The 15523-nt window shown below is 39.6% G+C and overlaps 1 protein-coding gene across 1 annotated transcript in view; it reads right to left on the reverse strand.

Moving 5' to 3' along the window:
• LOC139744707 (coiled-coil domain-containing protein 180-like) overlaps positions 1–15523 on the reverse strand; it is a 49771-nt gene that overhangs the window by 20356 nt on the left and 13892 nt on the right. Inside the window, exons 16-28 of the mRNA XM_071655131.1 lie at positions 15117–15293; positions 12764–13026; positions 12194–12275; positions 10933–11207; positions 9824–9970; positions 9130–9306; positions 8235–8418; positions 5215–5373; positions 4138–4292; positions 3628–3683; positions 2640–2847; positions 2180–2257; positions 1246–1312 (exon numbers count right to left, since the gene is read on the reverse strand). Of these exons, the coding sequence (XP_071511232.1) occupies positions 1246–1312; positions 2180–2257; positions 2640–2847; positions 3628–3683; positions 4138–4292; positions 5215–5373; positions 8235–8418; positions 9130–9306; positions 9824–9970; positions 10933–11207; positions 12194–12275; positions 12764–13026; positions 15117–15293 (2028 nt within the window). The remainder of the gene's footprint in view (positions 1–1245; positions 1313–2179; positions 2258–2639; positions 2848–3627; positions 3684–4137; positions 4293–5214; positions 5374–8234; positions 8419–9129; positions 9307–9823; positions 9971–10932; positions 11208–12193; positions 12276–12763; positions 13027–15116; positions 15294–15523) is intronic.

The following is a 15523-nucleotide window of genomic DNA, read 5'->3' on the forward strand; positions in this document are numbered from 1 at the left end:
ATAGAAAATGTCCTGCCAAATGAAAGGGTCTACACTGAGCTGGGAATGAAAGGGATATAGAAACTGCCCTGCCAAGTGTAAGGGCTTATACAGAGATGGGAATGAAAGGGTTATAAAAACTTTCCTGCCAAATGAGGGGGTCTAGGGGTTTATTTCATGTTGCAGGACAGTTTCTGTATCCCTTTTATTCCCAGCTCAGTGTTGACCCTTTCATTTGGCAGGACAGTTTCTATAACCCTTTTATTCCCAGCTCAGTGTAGACCCTTTCATTTGCCAATATTCCTTGTGGAGTGAACTACTTCCACCGTATTTAAGCAATTTATTTCGAATTTGGTATTTATAATGATCTATAAGTGTAGTTATGCAAGACATATATTGCATTTGTACAAGCCAAGGCATTGCCATGGTAACGGTAAATTTTCTTGAAAATCTTGTGGAGTGAACGTCTTCCACAGTTTTGAAGCAATTAATCTCAAATTTGGTGCAATGGTGGTTTTGCTGTCAAAATCAAGTTTTTAGGTTATTTAGAAGCTGATATATTGAAGAAAACCTGTTTTATAGTAGCCATTTTGGAAAAGTCCAAGATCGCAGCCATATAGGTATCGGGGGAAATGGAAATGTTGCTTTTCTGATTTCATATACAACAAGCTTTCCAAAAATGTATAATGTTGATACTCTCCCAACAAATCTGGCAAAATTACGTAAGGAACCTGACTACACTGTAGATGTCATTGTTGCTGACTGGACTTTTGGTTTGTACGGCTTTAAGGTTTTATACTGTCATTATTATTTGAAATAATTTATATTTAGTTCAGAAAACTTCAATTTATAAATTTTGTTTCATAAAAGTTCTAAGAAAATGCTACATTCCATGATGATACACTGGAATAAAAGAATTTGAACTGAACATTATTCTTTTTCATCGCACACATAGTGCGAAACTAGAACTTTATAAAATTCCCCTCCCCTTACTTTTTTTTAAAAAAATTTGTTGAGAATGGAATGTGTTACATGACATAATTGATATCGAATTAGAGATATGTAAGTTGACTGAACAATTGCCAATTTCCGAAGTATTTTTTTTTTATAGTTTTTTTTTAATTCATGAAAGAACCAGGGCAGGAACAGTAAAATATGAAAGAGGCTGCAGCTGATAGTTGAAGGCAATTATTATTTATTATCCAGTGAAAGACCCTAAGAAACTGAAGAGAGATGTCTGATACTAAAGAATTGAAAGAAACTCACATCGGCTGTAGTGAGGAGACCATCCAAAGCATCTTGGAGTGTCTTCTTGATGAGAGCCAGGAAATGTCTAGGAGTGACAACAAAGTGTGATTGTTTAAACTCTTGGAGATACAGAAATACCCATTACATACACATACACAAACACAGACACAGACACAAACACATCAAAGGCACATATTCAAACACATACCGCAAACACATGCACAAAAAAAAAAAGGCTACCCAGAAACTTACACAGACACATTCATTTCATATGCATACACAGACAAATAAACAGAAACATACACGAGAACATACACAGACACATACACACATTCACACAAATATTGACAGACATATTAAGCACTAGCACAGCAGTGATTTCAAGAAGACATCCTTGTCGAAGTGCAATTCTCTACACTGCTTGCTATTCACGTATACTAAAAGGAACATAATCAAACTGTTTCACATCTAAATGATACTCTTTCGGAAGAGACAAACTTTGACATACTCCATTGTTTCTGTCAAACCCTTCTGAAATTTATGGATGCTTTTATTATGACTATTTGATTAGAAATCATATTTGCCAACAAAATTTAGAGGATGGCTTGCAAAAATTGGGACCACTACAGTACCTTCAAACCAACAATTCATTGAAATGATATCTATCATCTTAAACATCCCCAGCTAAGAATGTGGCAGGTTACTTATAAATAGACCGTACTGATGAGAGTACATCCCACATAGGTTCTCAAGTGACACTTAAGTTATGGTTGCAGGTCACGATGCTACGACACAATCACCATCAAAGGAACAATTTGTTCTGTTAGACATAATTTGTTTGTAGTGCTGTTATTAAGATAATTGGATGTACAGTTCAGCATTTATTTCATTCACCTATCAAGTACATGAACTCTTCAGGTAAAAGTCAAAGTGCTACTGCATAGCTACTTACGTTTCTCTCTCAGGCTTTTCTCCAAAGACATAGTACTTGGGGTCAAACTTGAGGGCAGAATTCTTGTTCTTCTGGGTTCTGTATAAGAAATGTAGGATTCAGCAAAGAAATATCCACAGTAAGGCCAAAATACGTATGTATACAAGTCATACACACAAGAAAAATAAACACCAACTAAAAAGCATGATACCAATATCTGAGATTGCAAAATGACTATTATCCATTTTGTTTACTGCATTTGCTTTCCCCCACTCAATGCTTACCCCACTTCCCCTCCACCCTGAAGTCAATTTGACAATTTGACAGGGTATCATGTTAACTCCTATATTTCTTTTTCTTGCTTCGCTGAATGACAACTTTTACATTATGGCATATTGCTGGACAGCACATTTTTAGGGAAGAGGTCTAATCAATAATTTCTTGATAGACATGACCCTGGAGGTGAAGGGTGAAAACTTACCCTGATGCACTGCGGCGAGGATTGTGCTCAGAGGTTGTAGATGTAGTGCGCTTGATGCTGCCCACCTTGGGCCTGTCCTTGTCCATGAGTTTGGTCCCTGGGGGTCGGGTGGGGCACTTACCGCCGCGCCCGTCATCCGTGGTAGCAGTCTGTCGTTGGGCGTCGGCTCCAACGCCCACTGGTTGTGAAGCTACGATACGGTTCACGGCTGCCAGGGGAGGGAAAAGAGACATTAAGGGTTGTTTACATCGTCAGAAGAAGGTAGAAGACAGCAATTAGACAGTGAAGGGTAAGGTTTAGTCAGATAGGAAATTACTTTACACGGAATAAAGCCAAACACAATATGCCAAATGCATAATTTGCTCAGCCCAAGATGTGCTTCGTGTGATCACTTTTCATCAATTACTGGGTGAGTCAACAAGGAGAGTGACTGCTTTTACAAGTAGTTTCTAGTCCTTCATCACTTGCAGTGTGCAGAGATGAAGATCTTGGTAATACCAAATACATGATTAATCTGCCTCTATCAGGTTTTACTGTGAAATGAAAAACCTACATACTGCATACCCTGAATATTTTGTGAGGTTTTATTTTCACAAATTTTGCGAGTCTGGTGATAATTCGCGAATTTAAAAACATGCAAAATTATTGATTATTGACCTTGATCTGGACATGAATGCGATGTGCATGCATACATTTCTCTGTTCAGTACTGTCTCAACAATCAGAAATTGTCCCGAAGTCCCGAATCACAAGATATTAGACTCGCTAAACATATGGCATACACAATAACAAGATATGATGGACACAAAAACTGATTGAATTCAAACATGAAAAGTTTTTATTTACCTTTCTGTATAACTCATCCTACCCAAATACACTGTATGACTGAATTAAATACTATTTACCTCAGATGCCAGTCAATTCTGTACAGACATTTTCAGCACAGATATAGTACTTATCTGTGATACACAAACATGAAGTCAACTTACAAGGGGTTGTTGATGGCATTTCTTCAATCTGACCACTCCTTTTCTGTTTCTGAGATCTGTTAAAGAAAGAGAAAGAGAAAGAGATAAAATAGATCATCATTTTCATACTTTATTCATTGACATCACTATATTCTAAATAATCATCAGTTGAACCATCAGTTCTCTATGATTTCCAGCAATAATGTATATCTGAAATGATTTGATCTCCTAGCATTGATAACTTGTATTTTATTCTCAGCAAACATGTCATATGCAGGGAAAAGAAACAACTACTTTGACAAGATAAGCACAAAGACATAATGCTGAGTCTATAATTAATGTCCTCAATCAAAACACATAAGTTTCCCCAACAAGAAAAAAGAGAAAAGAAAAGAAAAGAAAAGAAAAAAACCAACAACAACAAAACAACAAGAACTGCCTCCTGTGATACTGAACAACTCTTAACTTGTATCTGCAAATTTGCCCTTTATTGTACACTCTCCAGTCTTCTACACTGAGCTTTGTACTTACGTTAAAATGTTCTTGATGATGGAGACAGCAGCATCTTCAGACTGCATCTTACTGGCCTTGAGGGCAGCGGCTGTGGTGGAGGTCATGGGGGTCTGGGCAGTGGCGGTGCTAGGGGGCTGGGGTCCTGGGGCTCCCTGGTCACCACAAAACCCAACCTGTGGAGAGGCAAGACAGACAGACAGACAAGACAGTGAATGGTCAGCTTGTCTGGATCAGAATGACTAACATGTTTGCTTTCAAGAGAAACCTTAAGGATGAATAGTAGAGTACTGACTAAGTAAAACTTGAAGGGCCTTGCTACAAACTAAGCTAGCTAGAGCTTCACAGACACTGAGCTTACTACAGAGTCACAATGACTGTTGAAAAGATTGATACTAAAAAATACCAATCATCTTGGAAAAGCAAATTATTTGTGACCCTGCACCACAAAACAAACAAAAAGTCGCCAGACATGAAATTCTAGTTAAGAGCACATTCTGAAAGAACAGACTTTAAGCTTTGAAATGATGTACAACTCAAATCAAATGGACTTTCCTAATATGGGAGTTGAAAGTGGAGAGTGTGTATAAGGTTATTAAGAAATGAAAAGAGGACTCTAAAGACGCACTTAATCACACTATTCTGCCAAAAAATATTCGAGATAAACTGCTAGAAAACACACTTTTCTGCCTGTTTCATGATCCCAAATTTTAGCATAATGTAGACGAAGACTTGCTCTTCCAGAAAATATTGAAATAAGTTAAGATCGGCTCCGTTGACCCATTTCACCTATTTTCAGTCCTCACACAAAATCAGTGTGAGCGACTTATTGTTCGTTTTGTGATGCACGGTCACATTTGAAATGCTCATGATATTATCTGATATATTCTTAATTTTCCAAGTGTAAGTACTTGTGGACCTTTTTTTTTTTCATCATCTTTGTTTCTGTTTGTCGTAGGCCTTGAATATCTTCTTGTCAGAAGTGGTAATAGTCTTTAACAACCAAAATGATAATAGGTTTTGAGAGACAAGTTAATTGCAGAAATGTTGTCATGTGGAACGTTTAATCAATCTCAAACAAAATCCATTTCAAAATACCTTGACGACGGGGTTCTGGTTGCCACGTGATACCGGTGCTCCAACTATAGAGGGTGGGTTGACCAGGAGGTGCTTGGCACAATTCAGGTACTGGGCCCTCTCATCAAAGGCTTGGAAGGTTGCTGGGAGGGTCTCCAGTAGCTCTCCAGGGGTGATTTGCTGCAAAGAACATGCAAAGCACCATAGTCACGACCACTGCTTCCATAAAAAAAAAATGAAAAGTAAACTCAAACAAGGAAAAGTAGAAATTACGCGGGTGCGTAAAATATGTCCCCCGCCGGAAGTAGCATTTAGAATCAAAATGTACCATATAGGTCAAAAGATCAAGGTCAAAGGTCAAAGAAGTCAAAGGTCAACATTCTGTGTAGAAGTTTTGAAGCCCTCACCTAGTGCCATCACATAAAGCAAACGGAATCGAAATCCGGTTAGAAATGGCGAAGGAGTAGCATTTTGTAGCCAATGTACAATATAGGTAAAAAATCAAGGTCAAAGGTCAAAGAAGTCAAAGGTCAAAATTCTGTGTAGAAGTTTTGAAGCCCTCACCTAGTGCCATCACATAAAGCAAACGGAATCGAAATCGGGTTAGAAATGGCGAAGGAGTAGCATTTTGTAGCAAAATGTACAATACAGGTCAAAAAATCAAGGTCAAAGGTCAAAGAAGTCAAAGGTCAAAATTCTGTGTAGAAGTTTTGAAGCCCTCACCTAGTGCCATCACATAAAGCAAACGGAATCGAAATCGGGTTAGAAATGGCGAAGGAGTAGCATTTTGTAGCAAAATGTACAATACAGGTCAAAAAATCAAGGTCAAAGGTCAAAAAAGTCAAAGGTCAAAATTCTGTGTAGAAGTTTTGAAGCCCTCACCTAGTGCCATCACATAAAGCAAACGGAATCGAAATCGGGTTAGAAATGGCGAAGGAGTAGCATTTTGTAGCAAAATGTACAATATAGGTCAAAGGTCAAGGTCAAAGGTCACGACTGAAATTCTGTGTGGAAGTTTCAAAGCTCCCATGTAGTGCTATCATATAAAGCAAACAGAATCAAAATTGGCTCATAAATGACAGAGAAGTAGCAAATTGAAGATTTTGATCACACACGGACGCACACACGGACGGACGGACGGACGGACGGACACACGGACGGACACACGGACACACACACGTACGGAGCCGTTTCATAGTCCCCTGCTCGAACTCGTTCGGCGGGGACAATTAAGTCAAACTAGAAATATCACTGAAGGTGATTAATACCCCCGCCCCGTGACGACAGTCTTACCCAAGGAATGATCTTTCCTTGATCTTCTGCCATTTAAATGCCGTTACCATGGCAACGCAGCTTCCGACACGTCCGAAAAATATGTCTTGCACATCTTCCCAACAAGACTATTGTGTGTGCCACATTTCATAAGCTTTTGTCAAAAACTGAGGAAGTAGTTCAATCCACAAGATCTTTCCTTGATCTTCCGCCATTAATATGCCGTTACCATGGCAACGCAGCTTCCGATACGTCCAAAAAATATGTCTTGCACATCTTCCCACCAAGACCAATGTGTGTGCCACATTTCATGAGCTTCAGTCGAATACAGAGGAAGTAGTTCAATCCGCAAGATCTTTCCTTGATCTTCTGCCATTTATATGCCATTACCATGGCAACGCAGCTTCCGACACGTCCGAAAAATATGTCTTCCACATCTTCCCACCAAGATCAAGGTGTGTGCCACATTTCATAAGCTTTGGTCAAAAAACTGAGGAAGTAGTTAAATCCGCAAGATCTTTCCTTGATCTTCTGCCATTAATATGCCGTTACCATGGCAACGTACTTTCGGGTACTGTCAAAAAATGCGTCTTGCACATCTACAACCAAAGGCACACATCTGTACCAAGTTTCATGGAAATTGGGCAAAAACTGAGGAAGTAGTTTGCAACACAAAATTTTCCATCATTTTGGTTCATAATATGTGAGCTGTTACCATGGCAACATACTTTTTGTCACTGTCAAGAAATGTGTCATGCTGACCTATATCCTAAGACAAACATTCAATATGAATTCCATGAGAATTGGAACAACACTGATGAAGTAGTTTTGCCATGAAGCATTTTGTCCTATATTTTACCAATAACATGCCGTTACCATGGCAACGCACTTTTTGCCACTGCGGAAATATGTGTCTTGCACATTAACATATTCAGATGAACATCTGTACCTAATTTCATAAAAATTGATCAAAAACTGTGGGAGGAGTTCGCGACGCAAGATTTGTACCCATTTTTGCCCATAATATGCCGTTACCATGGCAACGTACTTTTGGGTACTGTCAAAAAATACGTCTTGCAGATCTACAACCCAAGGCAGACATCTGTGCCAAGTTTTATGGGAATCGGTTGAAAACTGAGGAAGTAGTTCACAACGCAAGATTTGCAACGGACCGACCGCCCGACCGCCCGACCGCCCGACCGCCCGACCGCCCGACCGTCCGCTGATTCCTATATACCCCCTTCAAACTTCGTTTGGCGGGGGTATAATAAGAAAGACACCATTAAGTATGACAACAAACTCCAACAACAATTCAACTGACCAGAGAGAGCCGACATGCAATCTTGTCAACAGTGCAATTGATTGCCATTCAGTTGCATTACAATCTGTTGCTATTTCACATACTAAAGGAACCTTTTGCAGTTAAAGCAAATTGCCAATTAGACAGCTGACTGAATTCATCAAGACCTAATTAAAACAACTGAAAACAACAACAAATCTCAGTCTTTTGATATCATGAAGGCACTATCCCTAAATCGGTCAACTCCGGAGCTTTAACCAAAGGAATGACTACGCTAGTTCTATAATGTGTAAACTTGGCTATCAGTAAGACAGATTCCATGTGTTCTGTAGCTCTGACTGGTAGGGGTGCTCTGCTGCATTCATTTTATTCTCCAGAATGTGGCTGAAAGAATCAGTGACTGTTGCAGCAAAAAAAAAAAGAGGAACCCCCCAAGTGACTGAAAATCAAGGTAACAGCCAAGACGTACCTCCTTGTCCAGATTGGGACGCTCGCAGGCATCCACTCTGTTTTCCAGTGTGTTGAGCAGCCTCATGAGGTTCTGTGCCTGAGTGTTACTAGCGGCCACCTCTCCCTTGATCTTCACCTGGGTGTTGTTCAGCCATCGGCTCAGCTTCTCAATAAACGTCAGGTCAAACAGGTGACTCTTGAATCTGGAGAGAACATGGCGGCGAATGTGACAAAGAGGGCATATGTTAACTTGTTGAGGACAGACTGATTTTATTTTAGCACGCATTTCCCATAGACATCTGACTGAGTATACTCGGGACTAGTCTTCAATGGGTTAAAGATGAAATGAGATTATCACTGACAAATGATAATCATCGATAATCATCGTGGCACATCGCCAGAGTCACTGGTCTAATTCTATCATTATTTGTCACTTTAATACAATGTTACTATCAAAACTCACTGGCTACTCTGATTGTTTGAAATTTTTTTCACAATAAGATTAGCACTATATCACCAAATTTTTTTGCAACATTGTTAGATGCTGATCCCTCACCATCCTATATGTATGTAGTCACATATTCTTGAAGTATAACAAGTATGCAAGAAACTTAATAGCAGACTTACGCAGAATGAATCTCACGAGACAAGAGGCACTTAACTACCTTCACAAGCCAGTAACAACCTTGCAAACGTGAGACAACGATAATATTACATCATCACGAATTATCTTTCCTCTTCACACTCTTGCATGCCTTCTAATTTGACAGCCATGTTCAAAGCCTGTTGTACAATCTGAGGTTTCTTTCAAACAGCCGGCACATGAGAAATCTTGCACCAGAGCCAAATGATAGAATTGCAACTGTAACGATACAGAACAAACACCAACCAGTATCTTCCCACCACGGCCTCACCTGTCTTCAAACTTGCCAGCGATGTTGGTGGCCTGCGTCAGTCTCCTTGCCTCCATGCCTTCCAGGTCGGCCATGACGAATCCCTCGGCCGAGTCTATCTTGATGGCCAGCTTCTCCAGTTTCTTCTTGTAGGCCTCCACCTCCTCCGGGGAAAAGTTGCCTCCGTCGGAAAATAGCCTGAGGGTAAACGTTTTTATGAATACAGCCAATAGAAGCCTTGTTAGGCATTGCAAAAATTGTGTTCTAGTTTACTCAGACAAAGTTATCTTTGAATAGGTTTGTATCATGGCCAAATATGTTTCAAGCGTGGAAAGAATAAAGAAATTATACAAGGGAACTCACATAATATATTGAATGAACTACATTCTTGAGACTATACAACTCAATGTTCAACACATGAGCATTGAAAGTTTTGGCAATGCATACAGATAAAAAATTAGAAGACTGCATTACAAACATATGAGTCACACCTACATGTATATAACATATTTCAAAATAGTGTTCTTAAAGATATTGGTCGGACACAAAAACATCAATCATGCTATCCATGTATATGTAACCACATAACATACACACATTTATGCACATACATACATGCATACATACATGCATACATACATGAACACATATATACATACGCACATTCATATAATATTAACTAATAGATACATAACAGACAAGATTACAGACTTACTTGAAGGACTTGATGAATCTTGCGTTGGATTCCCGCAGCATCTGCAATGTGTCATCCAGGTACTGCCTGAATTGCCTGAGGGATGCCCTGATGACATCCATGTGGCTCTCCACTTTGGTGTTGACTTGGTGTGACAGCGCCACCAGGCTGCAGTGGGAAACAAGTAATCACTGCATGAAAGTCTATTATGGCAAATCTTTTTTTCAGGTGGCTTTAGGTACACTAGTCCCTCATAATTCTATTTCTTCATTTCCCCACTCATTTAATGAATTTCTTTACAATCTAAAAAGAAGGGATGCCAAAATAACATATTCTACAGGCAAAAGTCACAGTTTGATTTATATTGAGAAAATTGCTTGTACCAAGCATGCAACATATCTCTTACTTTAAAAACATCTTCTTCTTTTTTTGTCTTGTGAGTAATGATAAAAAAGACAACAAAATACAGAATATAATCTTTTATAACATCTTCTACAGCCCTGTTGGATCTGCCACCATGTAGGAGGATCGACGCAGTTTTTACTCGCACTAAGCACTCATAGTCACATTTAATTGTATGATAGTGAGACTGTTGTACATACATTGAATGGCACCCCCTCACGACACACTGCTCAAGTTCATCCCAGTATAGCTTCATATAAGAGCTACTTCACGGGATTACTGCATCAAGGTATCAAGGTATAATGAAAACATCCTAGTTTGCAGCTTTGTGAAACAGTGTGTTTGTGTTACACTTTCTGGAGATTCAATTTCATTACCAGTCTCCAGTTATCATCGTTTTGATAATCATTTGGTAACAGGTAGTTCAAGTGTGTATTAGTAGAAGGCGGTGCTCACACAATGGGATTACACGCATTATTTTGATTTCTCTCTTTCTTCTTTTTTGAAAAACCAATTTTGAATAGTCAACCACCTAGAAAAGAAACAAAGAAACTATTTAGGTATTACAGCTAAACCCAATTCTAGTTATTAGCTAATTTTCTCATTTGATCAAGAGCTTGCAATATAGCATGTTAAACATCAATTACAGTATAATATATCCAGATATCAAGGTGATCATGATGACAACTGTGCATTAAGAAACACATTGGTGTGTGAGTGTGTCTTACTCGGCAGAGCGAGAAGCATTGATAAAGACGTTCTCCATGGCGTCAATGTCTTGGCGGAAGCGCTCGACAACGCCGTCGTGTTCCTTCTGCATGGCAGCAAAGCGCTGCTTGATCTCCGAGAGGGCGCCAGACACCCCTCGGGAGTGTTTGGTCACTCGCTCCTGGTGGAGCAAAAGTTCGGCGGCCCGCACGTTGTGAACATCCAGCTCTGTGCGCTGGGGGCGGGGCTCGTGTAGGTGGAGACGAAGGTCCAACTCACTCTTCAGCTCTTCCATCTGTCGGCCGTCAAGAAACAGGGTGAGACCATCAAGAGTGAAAGTTTGATTGACATGATAAAAAAAACCTCACATTTTCCCCTCAAAGATGACAGAGAAACACTTAGCCATGTCTCCACTCATGGAGCTGAAAATAAATGCAAGAAACACCACAAGCTTTGTTTTCCTTTTTCTATCACTGAGTTTTTTCTTCTAAAATCTTCATGGTTCATGTTATGATGGGGAACATTGGCAGCCATTTTATGTTAACTTTGTATCAAACAGTAAAAATATCTATAAGCAATTTGAAACCTTCCTTAAATTCCATGTTTGTCTAAAAAGCCATATAATCCAGTTGACAAAACTGTGGGAAGAATATGTGAGGTTGACAAATAACTGCTGTGACTCATATATGTAATATTAAAATTGATGGCCACAAACTCAATATGCAAAGAAAAATCACAAGTTCTGATCAATCCTGTATTTCTATTTCACATTTGAATTCAGCAAATTTCTTGACAGACAATTCACATCTACAGAAGAAAGGAACATTCAATACACGATTTCAAAAGGAGCAATGCTTTATGTATTTGGCACACAGAAGAAGTAACAATTCCTAATGCTTCACCACTCTCAGAGTCTATGAAAGCAAGAGTAAAGCACTGCTTCTCCCAAGGGTTTTAAATGCAATGTTTGGCAGACAATTTTTCCTGGATAACAATCAATTTTCTCAATACATGCTCATTGATGGAATTATATACAGTCAAACCTGTCTATAGCGACCATCCGCCATATGCAACCACTAAACAGAATTCCCCTCAAGAGAAAAGCCATTAACGACCCTGTCTATAGCGGCCACCTGTCTATGACAGCCACTTTTTTTCGTCACCTTTGGGGTGGCCGCTATAGACAGGTTCGACTGTACCATCATAAAATCATCAATTATCATTATTTGGATGCTGTATTTGATTGCCATGTACCACCTGACACCACATGCTCCATCTTACCTTAGCAGCCACCACACTGTGTGCTCTCTCCATGGCATACACCATCCACTCTTCCAGGTGCTCTAGAAAGGAGGCCCGCATGCTGTGAAAGCAAAAGAAAATTTAATAAGGAGCTGGTTTGTGTTCATAATGCCCCTGTTGTTTCAAATATTCAAGGAATATGGGCAAATGTTTTCATGATCGCTCTCCCCACTTTAAGTAGAATTACACATAAGTATAAACCTTTTTTTTTTCTTTTTTCACACATCATCTCGTTCAGTTGAAAGTACAATTACACACAAGTACAAAACCATTTTTTTTTCACATATCGTCTCGTTCAGTTGAAAGTCCTTACTCTTTGTCTTAACATTCATGACCATCTATTCCCAAACACTATTATGATGACACTCATTAAAAATCTCATGGTGTATGTTCTTTACCTCCACAAAGTGTGATTCTTGGTGTATCAGACTACTATGACAAATCAATAAATGACTTATGAATAAATCAATAAATCAATAGATCACTTGTAAATACAGAAAATAAAGACTAATCATGTGAGACAGTGAGAGATTCTGAAATATCACTCACTTCTTCCGCAAGTTCTGCAGCATTTCTGCCGGAATGGTGACGTTTTGCAGGAAAACTGGGCGTGACCCTTCCTCTGGCACCCCTCCCTCCCAGGAGTCCCCGCCCTGTCCTGGCTCCTCCTCCTCCCCTCCCAGAGCTCCGCCCACTGTCAGGACGTAGAAGTTGGTGCCGTTGGAGGTCGACAGGACTTCCCTGACGACAGGGGGAACCGAATCCTGGTCGATGGTCTCTGAGGCTGAGTTGCCTGGTTGTGCAGAGGAGCTCTGTATATATGAGAGACACACATGAAATGTACTAACCGGATTGTGGAAAGGGTAAACTTCATTCATAATTCTTGAGGATTCTTCGGAGTAGCTTTCTGGCTGTGAGATGGATCAGTGCATATGAAGGTCACCCTCATTATGAATCACTCTTTGAATGATCTCCTAATGAGTGAATTTTGAAAAAAAAATCACAATCTTTGCAAAACACAGGTTGATCGAGTGTTAACTTGTAGGAAATGTCAGTTTAAATAAAGTCTGTAAGATGATGTAGGCCTAGATGATTTAGCTGCTTCCAGAACTTCACTAGATATCTGACCTTGCAAACTTGAAAGTCAGCATTGTTTAGGAAAATGTGTATAGTTTGGTCACAATGACACATACATCCATTTCAAATGCTAATGTTGTAAAAACAAGGATCAATAAGACACGATAAATCCATAACACATACATTATGAACACAACAAGAAGTACTATTGTATCTGAACTGAATTAATGGATGGACGAACATTCCAACCGCTTGAAATACAAGAGGTACTATATCTGAATGAAGAGGTGCAGGTTTCAGACTGGACCAATCCTAGACTCACCCTAGACTTGAAGTCAGTAGAGAGTGCTGTCCTTCTCAAACTAACACTTTTCTTGTTGGCAGACTGGTGAGTGGACATGAGTGGACACAGGTGGACACAGGTGGACATAGAGTAACAGGTGGTTAGGACATACAAGACATTAGTGCTTCATGCATGGAATAGCAGCATGGTGCATGCACAGTGACAGCAGGAATCAAATACATAGTATGCTCACGACTTGGTGGGATCCTTTGGTAACATACCCATCCTGAGCTAACTTGTCTATTGGTGAATGTCAAACCAAACTCTTTTCCCCCCAGTTTTGAGGCATCTGATGTCATGATACCACAATGATGCATGGTCTGTTTTTGGACAGTGATTTTCAACTACTCAACTTTGCCTTTCAGAAAGAGAAACAAACCTCACTCTGAAAAGTGTGTGGAGACTGAAGTTTGGGAAAAAATTCAAATAATAACCAGTGTGATGGCGAGTGAAACAAAGCTACAGAGAGAGTTTCTGAACATTGAGCAAATATCTAAGGTCTTGAAAAAACGAAAACAAAAGCAGAGCAATGGAATATCTGAATTTTCCTTTTGTCATTCTCTTCAACCACATAAATTCAAGTTTCTTGAAATACTATATTGCATCTTCTTGTCAATTCAGATGTGATAATTTATACTTATCAATACAAATTAAGACTAGTAACCGTTGTGAATAAAAGTATGGCTGACTTTACCCATACTCTGCTTGTGCTTACTAAAGCTGAATAATATATTCTTTGTGTAATTACACCAAATATGACTGAGTGTATACCAAGAGACAAATATATGAAGGAAGACACAGGGTGTCTAATGCTATGATACAGGAAAGTAAACCCTAGTTGTGTACATGAAGTGGCTGTAAACAAAGAAAGAAGACTAAGAGACCTTTGTGGGCACACAAACAGCATCAGAAAAAATTATAACACATAGCGCACATGCATACATCAGACAAGAGGCCAAAGGACTCTAGGGTTAGACGACACAAGCAACATGTGCATTGACCGTAAGTTATGGGTGCATACTTTAAAGCAGCCTTATATTGTAAATAGGATAGTTTAAGCTGATTGCAATGAGTGCAGCAGGGAGAGCAATCTATGTTAAAAGACATCAGAGACAGAGCTTGAAATTGAAAGGAGACAGAAAAGTAGATGGGGAGATTTTAAAGGTCTGGAAAGATTTAGCTGGTTCAGGATAATGAAGAAATCAAGGGGTATGAAGTCATTTAGGGCCCACAGTACAGAGACCCTTTAGCTTTGAGCTGAAGACCAACTACATCAATGACAGGAAATGAAGGCAATGTCCCTTTTGAAAGATCTAGATGTTTCTGAGGTACATAACCACAACATCTCTTTAAAGTTTAAAATCTTGAAATCAAATTCCTCATTGTACTTTCTTGTCCTCTACAAAGGGAATGAAATATAAAGGGATGATATGATACAATGTCAGCAAAGGGAAAAGATGACAAGCATCTGGCTTAGCTCACCGATTTGACAGAGTGGGAGCTCTCTGGCCGACTCCCTGATCCCTCCTGGCTGCTGGCTTTGCTCCCAGCTTGTGATGGGCTCTGAGAATCCTGTTGGGAGCTACTTGTCTCCTTCTTCATCTCCTCCTTCTCCTGCCCTTCTTGCTGCTGGTTCTCCTCACCAGTCTCTCCTTCCTTCTTCTCAAGTACCAGGAGAAAACAGCCATACATTAAAAATGATTGAATAGTTACAACAATACACTGTCAGGTGGGAGTTGCTCTAAACTCCTAGTGTCGCAAATTTCAAATTGAAATATGAAATTATGATCATGTCCCTCAAAAGGAAGTGTCAATCATGCTTGTACCTTCTACCGTGGTCTGAACACAGGGGTATTTAGAATCTAGAACAGAGGTGTGTTAAGTCTGAA

The sequence above is a fragment of the Diadema antillarum genome, unplaced genomic scaffold, assembly GCF_040938485.1.
Source record: "Diadema antillarum isolate AM-2024a unplaced genomic scaffold, OU_Dant_1.0 seq00001204_RagTag, whole genome shotgun sequence".
Lineage (NCBI taxonomy): Eukaryota > Metazoa > Echinodermata > Echinoidea > Diadematoida > Diadematidae > Diadema > Diadema antillarum.